Source organism: Macrobrachium nipponense, chromosome 12 (assembly GCF_015104395.2).
Source record: "Macrobrachium nipponense isolate FS-2020 chromosome 12, ASM1510439v2, whole genome shotgun sequence".
NCBI classification, from domain to species: domain Eukaryota; kingdom Metazoa; phylum Arthropoda; class Malacostraca; order Decapoda; family Palaemonidae; genus Macrobrachium; species Macrobrachium nipponense.
This window is the reverse complement of record NC_087205.1, coordinates 25,195,309-25,220,308: the sequence shown is the minus strand read 5'-3', so window position 1 is coordinate 25,220,308 and position 25,000 is coordinate 25,195,309. Positions and strand designations below refer to the sequence as shown.

Sequence of the window (25,000 nt, the reverse complement as noted above, 5' to 3'; positions counted from 1 at the left end):
CAGGAAATCTGGGGAACAAATTCGTAAGGCTCTTAAGAATAGGTTGCTAGCTACCCCCCCCCCCCCCCTCTTATCCTTGATAGTAATGTCGTGATAGCTAAAGTAGTGAATATATGAAAGTGAGAACGTTGGTTTTCTGTATATGGTAAATTTGTATTCTGTCGTGTCTCTGATTATTAAAACATCAAGAAAAGGAATTTTGTTGTCTGTTTCCCATTCAACTTTAAATTTGATGCTGGGCACTAATGCGTTTAATTTTGAGAGGAATTCATTAAAATTACCCCACCTATTATCCCAAAATGTTAGAATATCATCCACGTATCTCATCCACAGCATGTTTTTGGGTTTTATTGCATTTATTACTGTAGTTTCAAAGTATTCCATGTACAGATTGGCTAAAATAGGACTTAAAGGACTACCCATACTACACCCGAATTTTTGCTTGTAGAATGATTACCCCGAATGAAATACGTTATTAGATGCACATAATTCAACTAACTTTATTATTTTGTCAAGCGCCAATGGGAAATGATCTGAATAGGGGGATAATTTTTCCCTTGAAAACTGAAGAACATCCTGTACTGGTACTTTTGTGAGTAGGGAGTCTACGTCAAGGCTTAAAAGTTTTATGTTGTGAAGTGGTATATGTGCTTCTCTGAATTTGTGACAAAAGTCTTCCGAATGTTTAATGTGACTGGGAGAAAAAGTGCCTTAAAAAGGAGAAAGGAGGCCAGCTAACCATTTAGAAATTTTGTAATTGAAAGCTCCGGCGCATGAAACGATGGGTCTGAATGGAAGATTGTCTTTGTGAGTTTTGGGAAGGCCATAAAAGTAGGGTAATTTAGGATTAATTACTTTAAATTTCTCTAATAGTTCAATACTCTTTTTGTCTTGGCCAATTAATCTTACTTTCCGAAAAAATTCTGTGGGAATGTTTTGGAGGGGATTCTGCGGGGAACAGGATATTTCTTATGAAGGTCAGTTAAGGCATTTAGTAACACTCCTTTTAAACATATCTCTTCATGGCTGTAGTTTTTGTCAGATATGAATTTGTCAAAAGCCACTATGAAGTCTAGGTGTTTTTGCGGTCTGGCATAAGGGCAAAGGATAAGCCTAAATTTAAAACTAAATGTTGATTTACAGTAACGGGGGTGTTAGATAAGTTTAAAACTTTGTCTTGTTGTTCAAGATTATTCCATGCGCTATTGTCTATTAGGTTATTTAACTTGCGTAAAAGTCTGTTGGAATGAGTCACGCTATTATAGGCAGCAATGTCGGAACAGAATGAAATCAGATACCTGTATATGTGGTCCGAAGTGAGGAGGCGAAGATTAGACTGAGTTCTATATATCACTCTGCGTAGCACAAAGACGTCGTTTCTCGTACTGGTGATTCTTTCTTCCAGGAAAATCTTGTGTGATAGAGGGAAGGGGTTTGATTGCAGAGCCCATCTCCCGAATCCATACATTTTTGGAAGTACAGACGGCCAACAAAGAATTGGCGTAGTTTCTTAATTCCTTGTTTCGTTATGGAAATATTGCCATATGCAGGTGCCAGATTATTTACGTAACAATAAATAATATTTCCTTTTAAGGTGCTCTACTTGAAATAAATTACATTAGAACTGAGTAGACTTATTCAACGTCAAATATAATTATTTTGCAAAGTATTGAAAATATACAACCACGAGGACACGAATTCTAATGGTATTCTCAACTAAGGATCCGTGGCAGCAATTGCATAAGTATTTGGACGTTGGCTTTGATGCTGCTAGTCATGAACCAACGTATCGTACTGTACTGGGGTATCGTCAGTTCTTAACCTACTGTCGAATAATAATACAACATTCTTTAATAGCAAAATGTGATTTAGCAAATTTTCTCCTTTGATCAATAAAATAATTTGCATAACACATATAACATGCCTAAATTTGACTTCTGATTTTGGCACTATGTTAGCCTAGGACCTAGGTCTATTTTCAGCAGCATACTCTCTCGGATACGTGATGTGAAAATCTATATCAATCTGCTTTATTTGATTATTCCCGTTATTCATTTACTAGGCCATGTTCTCCTTTTTTTTTTATCTTTTTCATTATTGCATAACATAATTTTCTCAGACCTAGCTATCTCATATCAAAAAGCAATCATAAGAAATCAAACGAATACAATTTAGTCTCTTTTTTTTATCCAATTCCTTTCATGCCATGCTGCTTCATCCGCACATGTTGGGAAGTTGCGGGAGTCAAAGCATTCATAGGGTATCTTACTGTAGCTATTTATTTCTTCTAAACAGAATTTAATTAGAATCAGTCTCACTCGTATGCCTATACCTATTATATTATAAGTAGCTAAAAGGATAGGTAATATGAAACGTAACTTTCTCGTTCAAGTTTATTTCCGATATTTACAATAAAAAAAACACGCATTATATATACTATACATACATATATATATATATATATATATATATATATATATATATATATATATATGCTATATATATAGATAGTCAGATAACTAAGGAAATACATGCAGAAAATCATTGGACTGGAATGCAGTCAAAAACAAGCCTAAGTCAAGAAAATTATGAAAATAAGCATATCCTTATAACAGGTGTTTTTTTTTTGCGTATATATATACGTTATATAATATAAATATATATATATATATAACAAAAATATATATAATATATATAGATATAATCTATATATATATATAGATATATATCTAATATATATATATATACTTATATATTATTATATATATTATATAATAATAAATCCTGTCAAATACAGTGTAAAGATAATATACAAATGAAAATAAATATATTCATATTAGCATGTGAGATATATATCATATCTATATGTATGCATATGAGAGAGAGAGAGAGAGAGAGAGAGAGAGAGAGAGAGAGAGAGAGAGAGAAGAGAGAGAGAGAGAGAGAGAGAGAGAGATGAATTAACCAGGAACTCAGTCATAACATAGGCCTAGGCCTATAAGTCTGTATAGATTCACATGGATAAGATAAATGTAAGAGAAGTAAATGAGATGAAAGTAGGACTGTTAAACTAACGAGATTAAAATAAATCATATTATTTAAAAGGCAGCACAACTGATTAATATTTTGTATAAGATCCTCGTGCGTCTAGCACGCATCTTATCCTATTTGGCATTGATGCAACGAGGACTTCGCAAATGTTTGCTACTCCTCTCTTTGGCCTTAAACTCTCCCAAATATCTATTGCATGCTTTATAAGGTTTTCTTGTCCTAGCACGATTAATTAACATCCCATTGTTGGATCATTATAGGCCCATAAGTTTTCTATTGGGTTCAGATCTGCAGACTTCGCAGCCCAATCAATTCGAACCACGTCTGGATTTTGCTGAAACCATTTCTTTGACAGCCTTTGCATTGTGGACCGCGAGAATTGTCCTATGGCTGAGATATATATTGGCCATGGGTATACGGCAGTAATAGTTTTCGAACTGAGGGCACTAAAATGTCCTGTAAAATTGCAATATACTGATTACTGTTCATACGCTCATCGATGACAATTAGCTCTCCCGGTCCACTGGCAGCCATCCATCCCCATAACCCAGCTGATATTCTGCCGCTACGCCTTGAAGGCTCGATGTTTTCTTCAGCATATCTGTCGACAGAAAATATGATTTCAACCGGTAGACAGTTCAACAGAGAGTAGTTACTTATACTCCCACACCCCCAGGCCCGCAGAAAAAGTAGAACAGTAGGGCTTCAACTTTACAAAGATATATTTTCTTTTATTTCTATATGTTATAATATGGACCTACTTTATGAATTATAATCTATAAATGAAAATTATAATGTTTCCTAACAGCCTATAGGATGAATTGAAATTATAAATCAACGCAACTGCATGAATATAATTGTGCAGTGTAATCCCCATTAAACACAGTTAATTCCTGTGTGAACAGTCAATTGTATATAGTTATTGATAATTTCTCAGCTTTAGGTCAAGGATATATACAGAAATAAAGACAAAATAACAAGTTTCTTTTTCATCTTGCAGTAAACTATGTATTATTTTCACGTTATAGGCAAGTTGCATTAGCTTTTTATATATATATATATAAGCATATACCACATTTCAGTTTATGATAGGAATAAACAGGTCAATGTTAATTAAAAACAAAGAGGTGTGGTTCTTTTTTTATGAATAAGTAAACTAAAATTTCACTAGGCTTAACCTAGTTTTATTTGGACGCCAACAATGAAGCTGTCCATGCGCATCAGACGCGAAAATTTTTTCATCACAGAAAATAACTAAATCCCAGAAAGAAGCATCTTCTGGAAGATATTGCAGGGCAAATCCCATCCTTGCTTCTTTATGCTGTTGCGTTAGCAATGGTTTCCTTGCCGGAATCCTGTGATGCAGGCCTGCCCCATGCAACCTATTCCGCACAGTCTGCACACATATTTGCAGTCCAAGCTGCTGTTTTACAGCCACTGCTGTAATCAGGGGTTGTCCTTTGACAGCATCAACAATCATTTTGTCCTGCACTCTTGTGGTGATTCGAGGAGTTCCACTTCTAGGCCTATTTTCTAAACTTTGTCGCTCTGTGAACAATTTGATCCATCTATGATGGTTCTCTTCGGTATGTTGAGTCTTCTTGGATATTTCCCTGACAGGAATTTGCACCAAATGCAGTGCAATAATTGCCTCTCGCTGTGCAGGGGATGTTTCTTTGCCAGGCAGACGATCCATCGTGAACGTGAAGGGCGTGACAAAACAGGTGTTTGACCCAAGGTCTTAGACCGATAAGTGACACCGTGGCAGTGACCCAGCGATGCAGTTTTTTCTTCACAACATTGGCTTTTAGCAGTATTACCATACGCAGTTCTTCTGATTTTATTACGTTATTTAATGGTTAGAATGCGTATTTTCCGATGTAGAATGATTTCCTTGACTTAAATAAACTACACGTCACTAGCTTAGCATAAAGTATTTTTGATGAAGAAAAATAAAGGATTTCAATAAAATTCATTAGTCTAAATAAGCAGGATATAATTTATAACCTTATTTTCATTAAAAAAAACATAAAAAGGCAATGAAGAATTTTATTGCTTAGCGAAGTTGCCTGTGCTCAGAATATCCACGGAGGGTTGCCAGATGTCACTAGAAAGACACATTAGTAGACGAAATTCCTCAAAACGGCAACACTGGTGGCACGTTGCCTTCGATTCCAGCGCATGTCAAGACGTCGAAAACAATAGAGTGAGGTCGCATGATTCACACTGTTAAGGTTATAATTTTTTTAATTTGATAGCATATTTTGAGTTTCCAATGTTTTTTTGTGTAAAATGTAACAAATGAAATCGTTCAACTACCTTCAACTTGATATTGAAATGAATGTAATAAGGACTGTTACGACCCCTAGGAGGCCGTTTTCTGCAGAATCTTTTTAAGATGTTATTTAGGGATCGTAGGCAGAGTTAATGCAACACAATGAATGGGAATGTGGTAAACAAACACAAGAAAACTAACAATATTTATTATAAAAAACAAAAACTTTAATACTAAATCAACCTTGTGCAAGTACAAATGAACCCAGTATCCAGAGAGCTATATGGCAATTATATGCCCAGAAGACAGATAACATGTCTTCAACACAAGGTTTCCCTAAAACTAAAAAGCTAAACCCTAAAACCAGTAATATAAATAGAAAACACTGTATTTAGCAAATAAACAGCTCTAATAGAGCGGGCCCAAAAATGAATACACTAGCCTAAAACTAAAGAAAGCTAGAAAGAAGTAATAAGAGTTCAATAAAAGTGAAAACCTTAAAATTACCTACCTAATTAATAAATCTAAATTTACGCACAACCACAAATCAATCATAACAAGGTATACCATCAAAAATATAACAATATATCAATATGAGTAAGGATATATATAGATCCTATACGCTTATGTTAAGGAATAACCAATTTACTCATTCCTTGGAGGAGGTGTCCACGGAGTCGCTGGGGACCACCAGTCTGCTACATTAAGGGAGCTACTGAACACTAGGTCCGACCGATAAGCAGCAGACGTTTCCCGAAGGAAAATACAAAGGTCGACACCTTACCTAGCGTTAGCCTCCCTACGTAACTCCTCACGAGCCTCGACAGCCCAGACGTGCAGAGCAACACCAAGACCCTCAGTACACCGGGGCACGGCAGAACGCCTCTCCTACAGAGCTGGGATCCAGCGCCAGCCCTGTCTACCCGGGGACTCCTCCGACGGGGGAAAAACAAAAAGCAAGGGGGGCAGGTCGCAAGTGACACAAGTCCTTGCGAGGCAGAGATATAAGCCGTGATCAGTAATCCGCCGCAGGTGGCTCTTCATACACCGGCGGGTCAAAACGAGGAATATTATGAAGTAAATCCTCCAACAAAAAATATTCAAGGTGGCTGCTGCACTAGTCCTTCTGGGATGACGATACGGCCCGAACTGTTCTGGGAAGGCGACATACTTTTCCAGCGCAAACACTCGCACCGTCACTCACTCTCCAATGAAAGTAAACAATAACAAAGCGTTAATAGGGTGGTTTGATAACTATCTACTAGAGGAAGAAGCAACAGCATCGCTATCACAATATTCAAAGTAATGCACAACGAACTATGTACCTTAATACTTAAACATAAAAATAAAGAAAATATTACACTCGTCCCAAGGTTGATCTGAAAATAAAAACAATTATTTACAACTTACATGACACCTTCCTCCTCCTAAACAAAAAAAAATTTATTTATTCATGAATAGAATTTTTTTTTTTTACCAAGAGAAAACCAACAAACTTGAATTAACCCATAAGGTAAATACACTTAGTCAACTGAATCAACAAAAACAATTCAAACTCAGGACCTATATATTAAAGTTAAATTATACCTCACACCTGAAAAAGAGGTATAACAAATTAAGAGTCAAATTCTGTTTCATACCTGGAAACAACCAATCATAGTCCAAAAGAAAATGGGACAGATCAAATTAACAATTAGTAAACATATATACACAAACTTGAGGAAAATTTCAGAGGCCTCAGGGCAACAGAGAGGAGGGGCTGGCTCCTACATCCGGGAAAGGGTGTCCGGAATGCAGTTATCTGCTCCCTTAATATGTTTAATAATTAGGTTAAACTCCTGCAACTGTAGGGCCCAACGCAAGATTCTTGATTGGAGCCCTTCATCCGCTCTATGAATATCAAGGGGTTATGATCAGTCCAGATCTCCACAGGGAATGAAAAGTTTGTGACATAAGGCTTAAAATGGTCAAGTGTCCGAACCAAGGCGAGGGCATTCCTTTTCAATGGTGGAATACTTTCTTTCCGCCGCCAGCAACTTACGACTGTAGTAAGAGGACTGGCGATACAATATCATCCTCACCACGTTGAAAAAGAACTCCGCCCATCCCAACATCACTGGCATCTACAGCAATAATAAAAGGCTTCTGAAAATTATTAGGCGAAATCAATATAGGATTGGACACCAACAACATTTTCAACCTCAGAAAGGATTCTTCACATTCAGAAGACCAGGCAAACCTTTGTCCTTTCTTCAGTAAACCAGTAAGAGGCTGTGCAATGTCAGAAAAGTTGCGAACAAACCTACGGTAGGTAGTAACCCATCATACCCAATACTCTACGCACTTCTCTAACATTACACGGTCTCTTCAAAGCAATAATGGCTTCAAGATTAGCTTGTTTCGGGGCTACTTGACCCAAGCCAATCTCATGACCTAAATAAACAACCTTAGCCTTGCCAAAATTCAACATTTCCCGAGATTCACACTAGGCCTGCAGCTCGCAATGCCTCAAACACCTTCCTTAACCTAACCACATGGGTTCGCCAATCATTGCTATGAACCACAAGGTCATCAATATAAATCTCGTACCATCCAGCCCACAAATAACCCTGTTCATTAAAACGCTGGAAGGTACAGGCAGCATTTTTCAACCCGAAAGGCATAACTTTACACTCATAAAGTCCAAATGGTGTTACAAAAGCAGATATTTCACGAGCTCGATCAGTTAGGGGAACCTGCCAATAACCCTTTAATAAATCTAATTAGTAATAAATTTGAAGGTCCTATCTGATCGAGACAATCCTCAATACGAGGAAGTGGAAAAGAGTCATCTTTTGTACTGGCATTTACCCTCCTATAATCCACACACATCCGGAACTTACCGTCAGGTTTTTTCACTAGGACTATAGGGGAACTCCAAGGACTGACCGAAGGTTGACGAGATCATGCTCCAGCATGTATTTAATTTCCTCTTCGACTATTGCACGTTTTTCAGGGTTCAAATCGATATGGACTCTGCTTAAAACTGGCAAAGCACTGCCCACATCAACATCATGCTGGAGTAAGCTCGTCCGCCCCGGAGAGTCCTGAAATAAGTCGGGAAAAGGATATTATATTTCATTATTTCATCTCTCTGAGATGCCTCCAGATGCTCTAAACCCCCAGTTCTTAAAATTTCCAAATTCTGAAGGTTTTTACCAAGAGCATCTGAGGACACCTGATCCAATAAGTCATCTTCAATGTCACTAACATATTCTCTACAACACTAGTAACCGGTTCATAGACTATAGACAAGGGGTCGGGTCTACTAGTTACATATGATTTCAACCGATTTATATGAAAAATACGGCACTTCTCTGAGTACCAGGAGCTTCAATTTCATAATTGACATCCGATAACTTTCTTAAGACCTTCCAGGGCCCCTTAAACCTAGGCTCAAGGAAGTTATCGGAGTCTGTACTCAAGACTAATACCAATTCTCCTGGTTCAAAGGAACGTACCTTACTCTTTCTATCAAATTTCAATTTCATTTTCACATTGTGAAGAGGACAAACTCTCTTGGGCAAACTTCCAAGCTACGGATAAATTTTGTTTTAATTCATCCACACATCTCCCACACTCTTCTCCCCTTTTGACCGGTTTCCAATAATTCATGGAAAATTTCCAAAGGACCCCGGATCTTGTGTCCAAAAACCAAGTCAAACGGAGCGACGCCCGGGTGGAAGAGTTGGGATGATTTCGGATGGCAAATAGAGCAAAGGGAAGCCCCTTATCCCAATCCTCTCCCTGCTCAAAACAATATTTCTTTAATATTGACTTAAGAGTCTGGTGGAACCTTTCTACCACACCCTGGCTCTCTGGATGATAAGGCACACTAGTAATGTGCGAATGGCCAGTTCAGCACACTACCTTTAAATACTTACTTGTAAAATTCGTTCCACAGTCGGATTGAATTTTACAAGGAAGCCCAAATCTAGAAAAGAATTCACCAGCTTGTCAAATACGGCTTGGAAGTTACCTTACGCATAGGAAAAGCCTCTGGATATCGAGAAGCTCGGTCCATCACTGTAAACAAATAGGTAAACCCAGACTTTGTTCTTGGCAAAGGCCCACTACATCTATCACTAACTCTGAAAAGGGTTCCCCAATAGCAGGATAGGATGTAAGGGAGCTCTAGGAACAGGTTGGTTGGGCTTACCCATTACTTGACAAATTTCACATGCCCTCACAAACTTTTTAACCGAAGACTTTATTCCTGGCCACCAAAATATTTTAATCAAATTATGAAAAGTTTTACCTATACCAAAGTGACCAGCGAAAGAGTCTTCATGAGCCAAGCTCAACACTGCATCTCTAAATTTAGAGGGCACCACAATCTGCTCAATTCGGGAGGTCGTATTTAATTGATGGGTTGCAGGCCTACTAACTCTATACAAAAGCCCCTTAATAACACAAAACCTGGGCTTGTTAGGTCGCCAGTATCACCCAACTCAAAATTAAATTCATCCTTCTGGCCTGGATGAAAGTTATTCTGTCACAATGAGGTTTCAAAACTTTGAAAATTCCAATACTACTGCTACTATCTACTAGCCGGGCTTTCTACATCTACATCTAAACTACTAAGATTAAAATCAGATTCATCATCAGCAGCAGCTGCAATTTTTGCAGCAGCCCGAGTAGTAACTGCCACTGGGCAAGCAGTGATCGAAACTATTGGGAAAACTTCTTGACCCTTCTCATTATTACTAGATCGTTACTAGGATACGTCAATCCTAGCACCGGCAGACTCTCTACCACGGCTAATTCAACAAATTTATGGTAGCCCGGGAAAGCTACTTCCACCTGTATTAAAGGGGCAGATACTAAGGTGTCTGGAAACCCACCCAGGACTACATATTCACCTGAAAAAGGAACAAAATTCTTTATTGAATCTGCTAATACCAGGGATCTAGCTGACCCAGTATCTCTCAAAAAAAATTTCACATCCAAGATAACCTGAAGGGGTCTTTATTTTACTTCCCACACATACTTATTGAAAAGTCACAAATTGGGATTTGAGCAATCAACAGGGTAGTTAGCCCCCCGCTCAGAGACTTTTTTGTCATTACTGGATTATTGTTGGGTTGAACCTCATTCACCTTACCAATCAAAGATACAGGAGCCCTATTATTGTCATTTCTATTCCTAAGTAAATATCTCCTCCTGGCATTACATTGTGCCTGCCTGTGCCCTGGTTTATTGCAACCAATAACAATTACCACGGAGAGGGTTAACTTTTGGCCGAGACTGTTCTGATCACTATTGGAAAAGACTCTAGTTAGCGCTCCACTAGAGACTTTCCAGGTACATTACCCTCTCTCTATATACCTCACCATTACAACCTTTCTATTAAAATTATTTGGTCTAGAGGACTGAGAGGTGGAATTGGACAACCGAAATTGCCTGATCCAGCCCTATGGGTTAGTACAAATTCATCGGAAACAAATGGGCCGCTTTGGCAAGATTCACTACCTTCACCTCCTCCAAATGCATTTTTAATTCCCTCCACAAACCTCTTGAACTCTTCAAGTAACATTAGCTCTCTCAAGGAGGAGAAAGAGACAACCTGACGACTCTTAAGCCAATCGTCAAATTGCTCTCCTTCCTTGAGACGAGCATATTCAACAAAAGTCATAGTTGGTGGTTTGTTTACGGTTCTGAATTTGAGACGATAGGCCTCAGGGACTAAGTCATAGGCCCTGAGAACTAAAGCCTTAACCTTAGCATAGTCTCTAGCCATTCCCTCTTCTAAAGCATTATACACCCTAATGGCTTTGCCCACTAACCTGCACTGAATAGCACCGTCCACATTTCAGTAGGCCAAGCCAACCGGGATGCAACCCTCTCAAAAGCTTTGAAAAATTCAGGCACATTGCTTTCGTCAAAGATGGGCACTAATTTTAGAGCAGCCCCAATATTAAAGCTATCTGGTGAAAATTACTAGGGGTACTAATCTGGTTGGACCACCCTGGATCCTAGCAAGGTCCAATTTTACCTTAGCCATCTCCAACTCATGCTTCCTGCTCGTTCATTTTCCTCATGTTCCAGTTTCAACAACTCAATACGTTTACATATTAATTTATATTCTCCCTCCTCCTGGCTCATGCCTGAATGAGATGGCTCAACCTATTCACCACTGTATCACTAGCAAGAAAGGGGTTAGTAGATTGTTTGGCTCAACAGGAAAAGTTAGCTGGGCCCTTATAGATAAGCTGTACAGGAGGGGGTCCTCAACAGGGACAAACCTGGATTTATACTAACTTCTACTTCAGAAGCACTATCCGTGTCCAAATCACTTCCAATACTGGAACTAAATCTTCCCCTTCAGCCAAACCTAAGGCTACCTTTGCCTCCACTAGTTCCAACAAATGAGCCCTTGTATCCGTGGACTTAAAAGTAACACCTAACCACCGGGCACACTGCATTAGATAATTTTATAAGGATGTGCAAATACTTAATGCAATCCGCTGATCCCAAAAATTCACCAGGATTGAAAGCAATGTCCTCCATGACTATGGACAAAATAAGGAGGGGTGGAGAAAATATTAAATATATATGACAAAACTAAATAAATACTATTAAATCAACCTAGTGCTGCCCCACAAACACAAACACTGCGTGCACCTGCGTACGATCCTGTCACGGTCGCAATCTGTTACGACCCCTAGGAGGCCGTTCTGCAGAATCTTTTTAAGATGTTAGTTTAGGGATACGTAGGCAGTAGTAATGCAACACAATGAATGGGAATGTGGTAAACAAAACACCAAGAAAACTAACAATATTTATTATAAAACAAAACTTAATACTAAATCAACCTTGTGCAAGTACAAATGAACCCAGTATCCAGAGAGCTATATGGCAATTATATGCCCAGAAGACAGATTAACATGTCTTCAACACAAGGTTTCCCTAAAACTAAAAAGCTAAACCCTAAACCAGTAATATAAATAGAAAACACTGTATTTAGCAAATAAACAGCTCTAATAGAGCGGGCCAAAATGAATACACTAGCCTAAAACTAAAGAAAAGCTAGAAAGAAGTAATAAGAGTTCAATAAAAGTGAAAACCTTAAAACCTTACCTACCTAATTAAATAAATCTAAATTTACGCACAACCACAAATCAATCATAACAAGGTATACCATCAAAATTATAACAATATATCAATATGAGTAAGGATATATATGATCCTATACGCTTATGTTAAGGAATAACCAATTTACTCATTCCTTTGGAGGAGGTGTCCACGGAGTCGCTGGGGACCACCAGTCTGCTACATTAAGGGGTGAGCTACTGAACACTATTGGTCCGCGACCGATAAGCAGCAGACGTTTTTTCCCGAAGGAAAACATACCAAAGGTCGACACCTTACCCTAGCGTTAGCCTCCCTACGTAACTCCTCACGAGCCTCGACAGCCCAGACGTGCAGAGCAACACCAAGACCCTCAGTACACCGGGCACGGCAGAAGCCTCTCCTACAGAGCTGGGATCCAGCGCCAGCCCTGTCTACCCGGGGACTCCTCCGACGGGGGAAAAAGCAAGGGGGGCAGGTCGCAAGTGACACAAGTCCTTGCGAGGCAGAGATATAAAGCCGTGATCAGTAAATCCGCCGCAGGTGGCTCTTCATACACCGGCGGGTCAAAACGAGGAATATTATGAAGTAAATCCTCCAACAAAAAAATATTCCAAGGTGGCTGCTGCACTAGTCCTTCTGGGATGACGATACGGCCCGAACTGTTCTGGGAAGGCGACATACTTTTCCAGCGCAACACTCGCACCGTCACTCACTCTCCAATGAAAGTAAACAATAACAAAGCGTTAATAGGGTGGTTTGATAACTATCTACTAGAGGAAGAAGCAACAGCATCGCTATCACAATATTCAAAGTAATGCACAACGAACTATGTACCTTAATACTTAAACATAAAAATAAAGAAAAATATTACACTCGTCCAAGGTTGATCTGAAAATAAAAACAATTATTTACACTTACATGACAAGGACTATGTTTATGTGATACTACCAGTGATGGGTGTCTCCTATCTATTTGGTAATGTATATCTATGGTTGTGGTATGCCGTTTTTTTTCACTTCGTTTCGTTCACATCAATTTTGCTATAGGGAAAATAGTTTTTCACAATAACATAACATAATGTTCTAAAGATATCAGTGACTGTTTTTAACGTCATTACATACGATTTCTTCCATCTTTGAAAAGAAAAATAGATAAATAAGGCATGAATCGTGCGTCAGGCAGGTGAACGAAAAATTATGAAACTCTGCCACGAGTTTTTTGGCCGACAGTACTTGTTCTTTGAGGCATTCTTCCAAAAAGTGTTTTTGGTTTTTCAGCCGGTGTAGTCTGTTCAGTTCTTTCTCAAATTTGTGGAAAACTGGCTTGACTTCTGGAAGTGAGTGAAGAATCGTGGAAAGGCGGTTGAATTCCAAAATTAAACGCACTAGTGCCCAGCATCAAATTTAAAGTTGAATGGGAAACAGACAACAAAATTCCATTTCTTGATGTTTTAATAATCAGAGACACGACAGAATACAAATTTACCATATACAGAAAACCAACGTTCTCACTTTCATATATTCACTACTTTAGCTATCACGACATTACTATCAAGATAGGTGTAGCTAGCAACCTATTCTTAAGAGCCTTACGAATTTGTTCCCCAGATTTCCTGGAAAAAGAATTTGAACTAATTCGCAAACAACTTTCGTCTTTAAAGTATCCTGACCATATAATTGAGAAAGCAATTCAAAAAGCAAACGTAATTTTTACCGAACCCTAAAGACAAGACCAGAGACACACCCAACAATAAAATAAAAATTCCTCACCTGGAGACGATTAAGAGAATAACCAACACCCTTGGGAAATCCAACCCTTTTGCATTTACCTACCCAAACACCTTAGCCAAATCCCTGATTAACGTCCAACAAAAGACATCTCCCAAGGACTCTGGGGTCTATGAGATCCCTTGCCAAGACTGTGACCAATCTTACATCGGATTTACAGGTAAATCACTTCCCCAGAGATTCAATACAAACACAAACGCGTCAGCTAGGTATGGACAACAGAACTCGGCTATTTTCAACCATATAAATGAACATAACCATAGAATAAACTGGAATTTGTCACGTGTAATTTATAGCAGCAACTGCTGGTACAAGAGTCAAATGATGGAATCGGCCTTAATAAAAGAGAAGCAGGTAATGAACATCTCAAAAGGCGCGTGGGTTTCAGATGTCCGTCGACCAAGTTTTCATTCAAACCAACGCTTAAGAAGATTAAAGGAAGATTATCAGTGGGGGGTGAACCTAAATTGGCTTACTTGTGGACGGATCTCTTGGTATAAATACCACCTTTTCTGTAAACTTTTCTCATTCATATACCTGAAGAGAGAGACAGCAGTCTCTGAAATATAGTACTTTTCTCTCTCATTTGGTGTTTTTATGGGCTCCTTTTATTAGATATATATAATATATATATATAATATATATATATATATATATATATATATATATATATATATATATATATACATATCTTAAAGGCACAATAATCAAGTTGTTAGCCTTAGCTCTTACCGGTTAGAGACAGGTGCAAAACGCTGGATTCCTCGAAGATGCTGAAATGAAAAAAACAAAACAGGATAGCTTACCAGTGCACTTTTGTGGTCAGTGACAAGCTTCGAAGATCACGAGTTTCATGCATGAAACATGCATGCCTCTTGTGTGCCAATCGGTGTGTGTGTGTTCGTAATGAACAGAAAATGACATAATCTGAAGAACAGTTGTAAAGGGGGGGAACTCACTGATTTTGATTGATAGAGTGTGGAACACTCTATGGAGGTGTTGCAGGTCCGTCGGACAACGTACCGTTAAAGAGAACTTTGAAAAACTTAACATTTTAAGTGACAATTACTTGAGTCTAAAGAAAGGGAAGTGAGGTGCGGCACACATTCTTTATTGACGAACTTTAATATATTAGTGATGTCATACTTATAGTCTTTGTTTCAGATGGATTCGAAGTCACCTATGGGTTATTCTCTGACTGGTTTTGACTATTAATAAACTATTAATATTTTGGACACTTAGGGGAAGAGGGGTACTTACTTAAATATGATTTTGAGAGGAATATGATAGTTTAACGTTTCTTTTGAGTTAGAGTTAATTAATTTTATTCCATTTTCATGTTAGCTAATTTTGGGAAATAGAAAGTATATTTTTGTAACCACAGGAGTTTATATTTGCCCTGTTTGACTTTCAGCCAACTCCAAAGAGGGCATGCAATGGAACAATGGTTGGTTATGTTGCCAATTAGATGTTTTGTGTCATTTTGTTTTCCCCTGTTAATATATATACATATACATATATATATATATATATATAGATATATATATATATATATATATATATATATATATATATAATAGGAGGACCGCAAGCTTTGACAACCAATCGAAAATCGTCAAAGATACGTCAGCCTGCTTGCGGGTACAAATATGGCATAGTTGTATCCCTGGCTTCATTGGCCCTCTAAGAAATGGTAGAGATTCCCACAGAAACGTCAAGGAATAAATGAACTTTGAACAGTTGCTATACGATTCACCTGCTACAAAGAAACCCATATGAGAGATTGAGAAACTACAATACAGAATCCACGGCATCCAGACAACCATTCTGTTCAATGAAGTTTATTACTATTATTATTGGTTGCAGGTCCACAATAATATAGTATTTGAGTATATGGTCTTTAATGGATACTAAAAGCTTTTGAACCTTGTACTAGGTTCATCTTCAGTCAAGATGAACCTAGTAAAAGGTTCGAAAGATTTTAATATCCATTAAAGACCATATACGTACTCACATACTACATTATTGCGGACCTGCAACCATTGTCATCATTTTCGACACGGAAAACTATGCCCACTGTTATTATTATTATTATTATTATTATCATTATTATAATTATTATTATATTCAGTTTTTTATGCTGTTTTAAAAGTTAAAACGTCATCATATGACTATTACATTTTCTTCTGACGAGCAAAACTTCATTTTTCCTTAGTTCAGTTTTTTTGTATTTCTTAATTTTGCAGCAAATCTTTGAGGCCTGTATATGGTTCCCTGTTACCTTTATATCATGTGTATATACATACATATATGTATATATATATTATATTATATATATATATATATATATATATATATATATATATATATATATATATATAATGTGTGTGTATGTTTGTGAGAAACTTACGAGTTTTAAAATGATCCCAGAGCATCTAATTTCACTCTTCTGATTCCAGAGAACACCTCATCCATCGAAAGGGCGCCAGATGGCAGCGTTAATAAGTCCTCCATCTTATGCTGGGTCATGACAACCCCGAAACGCAAGGGCAGCGCCCTGGCGGTCAAGAACACCTGGGGCAAGCGGTGCGACAAACTCATCTTCTTCGCGGACAAGTTGGGTGAGTCAGTCCTGTGCTTTCGTTATACTGATTTGCTGATGGAGTTTTGGAGTTCCTCGTTGGACGAGTCGATGACATGTTCGACTACCGGTCTCAGGGTCCGGGTTCGATTCCCCAACAAGGAATCAGAGGAATTAATTTCTGATGACAGAAATTCATCCCACAATAAGCCGTTGGTCCCGTTGCTAAGTAACCAATTGGTTCCCAGCCACGTAAAAATATCTAATCCTTCGGCCCAGCCCTAGGAGAGCTGTTAATCAGCTCAGTGTTCCGGTACAACTAAGATGTACTTATTTATTTGGCATTGGCATTATACCAGAAAAGGATCTTGTTATTTTAACAGGCAAACTAGTAAAAAACTTATTCCCTCTCTTGGACAAGGAATGGTAAAAACAGGGAACGAGAGAGATAGAGAGGTCTCCAAGGAGCCTCAGAAAACCGACTTTATCCTATTATGTTTAAATGTTCATTTTAACCCATCGCATATCCTATTGCTGTGTGGTGATTGTACGAGACTGGCCCAATCCGTCCAAATCAGAATTTAAAACAGATAGTCGAGTAGGAGTGGCACGCAATTCTCTGTAAAAATTCTTAGAGAAAATTCTGTTTTATACCTACACCTTATTTAATTATTGATATATATATTTTAGCTAACATTTAAAGTCACATATCTATCAACTTTTAACTGCCATTTGACATATTGATTTCGACGTCATTGATTTTCAGTGTTATAATACCATAACTGAATAATAATAATAATAATAATAATAATAATAATAATAATAATAATAATAATAATAATAATAATGATTCAAAAATATCTGATCGTTGCATGATTCACTGAAATGATGATAAAATCCACAAAGATGTCAGTGTAAATATATATATATATATATATATATATATATATATATATATATATATATATATATAATATAAATATTGTTCAAGATTTTAAGCCAGAACCAAGAAAAGCAAAGTCTTTTACCAAGTTTCATGCATCTTTGTCTATATGCAAGTTGCCCCTTTGAACTTAAGCATCCATTCTCTTGTAAAAGCTACCTCTACTCCCATTGGTTTTCGGAATTACCCCCTACAGGGACTAGGATTTAAAAGGATCAGAGGCCAGCGGCTCGTTCTCAGAAGCATACCAGATCTAAGAGAGGTCAGAGCTCTCTCACCTGGCCCACTGCAAATGCTGTCTTCTCCCTTGATCTCCTCTGGGAAGTCCCAAGTATTTTTAAAAAGTCCATAGTGCATAGAAACATCAAGGAGGAGACTGCAAGGCCCCCAGGATGCAGGTACTGTGAGAGTAATTCCAGTTCAGCGGGGGAATTGTTTTTACCTTTGTCTGTATTTTATTTCCTTTTCCAAGGCGATGGCAACCCTCCTTTGTTTAGTTTCTCATTCCCCCATCTGGGTTCAATTCTGTGATTACTCCCCTTGTGATACTAGTGAACATCCCCCCCTAGTAAATTCAAGCAACGAAATAGTTATCTTTGTGTAAATTCCCAGCCATTTGATTCCCCCCATGAGTGGCCTTTCTGATTGAAAGAAAGTAGTGTGTAATGTTCCCCTCGCATGCCCTATCTATTTGCAGACAAACACCGTGCCTGATTGTGGCAGAGGTTGGAAACCCTTGGAGCAAGGATTGCAATTTCAATCCATTTGCGTAAAATTTCTGAACGCTGTGTCTGGATTGCTCCAGCCACATGTTCCGGTGGATCGAACAATCAACCCCCCGTAATTAGTCTCCTGGACCTCTGTAAATTAATGCAAATACAGTGCATTTAAAAAACTAAAGTCCAGCTTTTATGTAATTCCTCCTTATGCCTGAGAATTTTTTTTCTTTATGTTCTGATCTCTCGTCCTCCATTCAAGGCCAAATTTTTCAGTGATAACTACATTTCATAGGAGTGAACGAGCTAAAATCAGAATAATGGCGACCAAAACCAGATTTTTGTAGCAGCGATCGTTAAGCTGATATCAGGAAAGAAATTCTCCACAACAGGAATAAGGTAAATTTTATTTTATTTTCTAGTTATTTGTGTAGAACTAGGTATCTAGTTAGGGATATATAAAATCTGACTGCCTTTATAGCAATAGGAAATAGACCACATGTAGGCCGATAGACTACAGCTCGAGAGAGAAATTTTAGTGTAATGTGTCATTGCATAAAGAATAGAGGTTAGGGAGTAAGATTCAAAACGAAAATAAGTGCCATATTTCGTGAATTGCAAGTTAATCGTGAAGCCCGAGTTGTAACAATATTTCGTGTTTTCATGTGAATCAATGCACTCTTTCTCTCTCTCTCTCTCTCTCTCTCTCTCTCTCTCTCTCTCTCTCTCTCTCTCTCTCTCTCTCTCTCTTTCTCTCTCTCTCTCTCTCTCTGGCACTCGCTGGCACTCGCAGCCGCTGCAGGTCTAAACCGGATAGTATCTAAATCCCCCTGGCCACGTGGCTCAAACCTATCCATTGCCCTGTTCATTAACAAAGAAATAGATAAGTCAATAAGTTAGCGTAAAAATTCTTAACGTTAGGATAAGCAAAATCAAAGGTAAATGTTTTTCTTTTTCGTTATTTTCTGTGCAGAGAGTAATACTAAGGGCACATACTTTTGCGTTTCGAACAAGGGCATATGTTACCCTTAGCGTAGCTTCCAACATGACCTTGAAAACATTTTTGATTCATTCATTCTGTCTCGACGACCTGTGTGTGGGCCTCATTTCTCCGGGGTTTTAAATTCGCGGACTCTTAGGTTCACGAGAGCTAGGGTAAAGAAGGGGATTTGGCAGAGGCGGTATATTTATGCAGGGATGAGAGATCTTTATCCTGGTTTTTCCTCTTCCCTTTAATGTATACGAGCTAGCGTTAAGAATTCTGAGCAAAGCTAGGTTCAAGGTTAAGATAGACCAGGGATTTGCATTGGTAGAAAAGGAAAAATAAATTTTATCCACTTCCTGTCTCCGTCCTTGAGACGATATATATAAAAAAACAAAACAAAAGGGAGATCCCATATACATTTTTTATTATCAACTGCATTTGCCCCGTTTTTCACGTTGAAGTTCCGTGAATTTTCGTGACCAGATTAATCCTTTTATTTACAAAGACGTATTTGCGTGTGGATCCTCATTTACGATATTTATTTGCCACGTTTTTCATGTTGAAGTTCTGTGGAATTCGTGACCAGATTTTTTCCTTTTATTTACAAAGCCGTAAGAGTAAGAAGGAAGTAGAAGTAGCAGAATCTATAAGAGGGTGGCACTGTGCCAGGCACTAGTGCAGAGAGGCTATTGGCTCTTGTAAGGTTTCGGAAAACCTCGACGCCCTTTTCCCTTCTTCCTTCGACCTCTCCGAGGTCGGTTTGACCATAACATGGGGGGCCTTGAATGATTTAAGCCCTTTGAAGATTCCGCAGGGGCATTGGCTCCAGCTGCTGCGACAGCTGGAGCCTTGGCACTCGTTCCCGTGCCTAATGCTGCGTGGCTTGGTTCCTTGAGTTCTTCGGCCAAATAGGATTCAGCAGAGTCATTACTCTGGGACCGGTTAGCTGCTGACGGAGGGGGATTGGATGAGGTAATGGTATCCGGGATGTGCTTACCTGTGGTGGAGTGTTTACTATGGTCATGGGTGTCCTGGAGGATTCCTACTGGAATTGGCTCTTCCTTGACTGCTGGCATGGGTAGTGGGGCCAAGCCAGCGAAGGGGGAGCGACCGGGACTTAGAGCTCCAGGAGGAAGACTCGAGTCTTGCCTTGGCACTGGCACTGAGGCTGTTCCTGGCTTAGTGGAAGGACTCGAACGTGGCTCAATATCCATGAGAGCCTGGCACTGCCTGGCACCTTTAAGTGGCACTGGCTGTGCAGAGGTAGTTCTTGGAGGCCCGTGGAATGGGTCTGGAGCTATGTTAGGGTGGGGGCTTTGGTATGGTATAAAGGTAGGAGGAGACTTAAAATCTTGTCCTAGCAGGACATCATAACCTCCTGGTATATAGGTTGCTACTGCCATGGTACATATCTTCGAACGGTGAGGTCATGTGACTCTCAACTGTACAGTAGGTAGGAACATCTTGACATGGTTGAGGCTCTCTATCGTGATGAACTGGTGCCTATCAACCTGAGCTCCGTAAGAAATTTTTATCCTCTCGGATGATGGAGACTTGCGCACCAGTGTCGTCAAAAGCTCGGACCTGGTAGCAGGATAGCGACCTCTGGGAGGTGCGACAAATATGGGGCCCTGCGCAGGACGGCCTAGAGCTGATGGATTCGTCACGGCCATAGCAATGGTAGAAAAAGAAGCTTTCTTGGGGCATCCCACCCAGGCAGAAGTGTGCCCATGCACTTTGCATGTGTCACAGAAATTCTTGCTAAAATTTGGCCTGGGCCTGTTGTTTCTGTTCCAATGGCCGTTGTTTTTGTTATTAGAATGATTGGGTAGTCAATTCGGAGGAGTGGCGGCAGCTTGCTGAGGAAGATCCACCTTTGAGAGGCACTGCTCCGTGGTGTGACTGGGTTTATTGCAATGCCAACACACAGGTTTCCGAGGAAGGTTATTTGGGACACTGGGTAGGCTGAGAGGTGGCAGCAGGAGTGAGGGGGAGAGCAGGACGTATTTATTTTTTCTTTAAATAACTCTGCAATGGATGGTGGGTGTCATAGGCATCTGCCCATTTACAGCACCCCAAAATAGTCCTAGGGGCCTTGTCCACCAGGTGGGTAGCGAGATCAGGGGGGCCGTAGGAAAGGAAGTCTTCTAACTGAAAGAGTTCTAAGACCTCCTCAAAAGACGTTGCGTTGGAGGCCTTCGTCCACCTACGGAGTGTCAGTGTCTTCTTCGCTACCCACTCTGTCCATGTCTGGTTAGCCTCCTTGGGCATAGTCTTCCATTTCTGCCTCCACCGGTCGGGGTCAATTCGTAAGCCCCGAGGATTGCCTCTCAGACGAGGGCGAGGTCTTGTTGCTCATTCAGGGTAAGGGCCTCGAATGCAGTCCGCCCTTTGCCAGCGAGGTGCTTGCCAAGGAGGAGGGCCATTTCCTAAGGGGTTGGATTGAAGTTCCCAAACACTTGCTCGACATGATTGAGCCAGGTGTCAGGTTCGCTATCATCCCAAGTCCTAATGAGGTCACCCATAATGAGGAGGTGAGAGTGTAAGGGAGGGGGTGCAGCACTCGGAGGTGCCAGAGTGGCACTCTGGACTCCCATAGCCAGTTGACGTGCTCTTTCTTTCTCCTTTTTGGCTGCTTTGAATGCTCTCTCAGCTGCTTCTCTTCTCTCTTGTGCTTCTCTCTCCTTCTCCCTTTTGGCTGCTCTCTCTTGGGCTGCTTCTTTCAGCTTATCGTTCACCCAGTTGATCAGTTTTGCTTCCTCCGGCCCCATGGCTCTTCCTGCTTCTGTGAAGGCCTTAGCCTCCTCCAGTGCTGCGTTACTGGCCATCTCCTCAGCAGTAAAATGCTAATAGACTAGCCTGAGAATAATAGGATGGAAGGCTGCTACAAAACTGTCGACAGAGGTATGCGGAAATACTCGACACAGACGGGGCAAGATGACCATAAATCCCTGCAAATACGGTTGCTACTGGTGTGTAGCGCGGCGGAAACCTCACGCCGTAAAATCTCTGTAATTTACAGTTCGGCGGAGAACTCAACGCTGGTAATGGATTTGATAAAACAAAAGAATCTGGGAAAATGGGAAAACGTGGCAAATGAATGCCGTAAAGGCGGAAATTCAACGCCAGTACGGGTTTGTAAGGTAAAAGAAAAAAAATCTAGTCACGAAATTCACGGAAATTCAACGTGAGGACGTGACAAATAAAGGTCGTAAATGCGGAACCTCAACACAAATATGACTTTGTAAATAAAAGGAAAAAATCTGGTCACGAAATTCACGGGAATTCAACGTGAGGACGTGACAAATAAATGTCGTAAATGTGGAACCTCAACGCAAATATGGCTTTGTGAATAAAATTCACGGAACTTCAATGTGAAAAAAACGTGGCAAATAAATATCATAAAGGCGGAAACTTCAACGCCAGAACGGGTTTGTAAAAGAAGAAAAGTGAAAAAAAATCTGGTCACGAAATTCACGGAACGTCAACATAAAAATGTGACAAATGAATGTCATAAAGGCGGAAGCTCAATGCCAGTACGGGTTTGTAAATAAAAGGAAAAATCTGGTCACGAATTTCATGACAATTCATTGTGGAAAAACGTGGCAAATAAATGTCGTAAAGGCGGAAACTCAACGCCCGTATGGGTTAATATAAAATGCATATTGGGTTTCCCTTTTTTTTTGTTTTTTATATATATCGTCTCGACGATGGGGGCGAGAAGTGGATTAAAGTTATTTTTCCTTTTCTACCAATGCAAATCCCTGGTCTATCTTACCCTTGAACCTAGCTTTGCTCAGAATTCATAACGCTAGCTTGTATACATTAAAAGGAAGAGGAAAAACCAGGATAAAGATCTCCCACCCTGCATAACTATACTACCTCCGCACAAATCCCCTTTTTTACCCTAGCTCTCGTAAACCTAAGACCCTCGAGTCCGCAAATTTAAAACCCTGGAGAAATTAGGCCCGCACGCAGGTCGTCTAGACAGAATGAATGAAAATACAAATGTTTTCAAGGTCGTGGAGGAAGCTAAGCTAAGGGTAACATATGCCCTTGTTTGAAACGCAAAAGTATTTGCCCCTTATTATTACTCTCTGCACAGAAAATTAAAGAAAAAGGAAGACGTTTATCTTTGATTTTGTTTATCCTAATGTTTAGAATTTTTACGCTAACACTGTTTTTTCTTTTCTTACTTATTGACTCATCTATTCCTTTGTTAATGAACAGGGCAATGGATGGATTTGAGCCACGTACCGGGGGGATTTAAATCCTATATCCTGTTTAAACCTGCAAGAGGCCGCGAGCGCTACAGAGAGAGAGAGAGAGAGAGAGAGAGAGAGAGAGAGAGAGAGAGAGAGAGCGTTGATTCACATAAAAACACAAAATATCTTTACAACGTGGGATTCGCGATTAACTTGCAATTCACGAAATATGGCACATATTTTCGTTTTGAATCTTACTCCCTAACCTCTATTCTTTATGCACTGGCACATAACATTAAAATTTCTCTCTCGAGCTGTAGTCTATTGGCTTACAAATGGTCTACTTTCTATTGCTATAATCGCAGTCAGATTTCATATACCCCTAACTAGAATACCTAGTTCTACGCAAATAACTAGAAAATAAAAATAAAATTTACCTTATTCCTGTTGTAGATAATTTAGAAACCTTGCTTTCGCTTGCTCATAAAAATATAAAAGGAATTCAGATTCGTTTCTTTCGTATTACTAGCTTAAAAAATCGTTGCTACTGCTGGAAATGAAAATTCTTTTTCACACAATACTGGTTTTGGGTACCATTATTCTGATTTGCTCATTAGCTCCTAGAAAATGTAGTTAACCCTTTACTGCCGACTGGACGTATTTTACGTCGACATTTTTTGTCTCCCGTGTGCCGACTGGACGTATTTTACGTCGACTTACAAAAGTTTTTTTTAAAATTCGCGGAAAAATACTTATAGGCCTACCAGCCTAAAACTTTTGAATCACGCACCTTGGCGGATGCTGGGAGTTCACGGATCAAGGTGTTGTTTTGTTTACAATCGTTACGCAGGCGCGCAAGCGCGAATTTCTTTCTTGTGACACATCTCGGAAATTATTTCGTCACTTTGACATAATTTTTGTACAATTGTAAATTAGCCGTTACATGAAGTATTATATATGAAAATGTGCGCATTTTTATGTAAAATACAACAATAAAATACTCATGATTGTAGCTTTTATCAGTTTTGAGATATTTTCATATAAATAACGATAATTGCCAAAATTTCAACCTTCGGTCAACTTTGACTCTACCGAAATGGTCGAAAATCGCAATTGTAAGCTAAAACTCTTATATTTTAGTAATATTCAATCATTTACCTTAATTTTGCAACTAAATGGAAGTCTCTAGCACAATATTTCGATTTATGGTGAATTTATGAAAAAACATTTTCCTTACGTCCGCGCGGTAACTCTTCCGAAAAAAATCATACATGCGATTGTGGTAATGTTTGCACCATTTTAAAATTAGCCGTTACATAAAGTTTTATATATGGAAATGTGCGC

At 39.3% G+C, this 25,000-nt stretch overlaps 1 protein-coding gene across 1 annotated transcript in view; it reads left to right on the top strand.

Moving 5' to 3' along the window:
• LOC135224972 (glycoprotein-N-acetylgalactosamine 3-beta-galactosyltransferase 1-like) overlaps positions 1–25,000 on the top strand; it is a 66,287-nt gene that overhangs the window by 24,049 nt on the left and 17,238 nt on the right. Inside the window, exon 2 of the mRNA XM_064264275.1 lies at positions 16,686–16,847. Within this exon, the coding sequence (XP_064120345.1) occupies positions 16,754–16,847 (94 nt within the window). The 5' untranslated portion in view covers positions 16,686–16,753. The remainder of the gene's footprint in view (positions 1–16,685; positions 16,848–25,000) is intronic.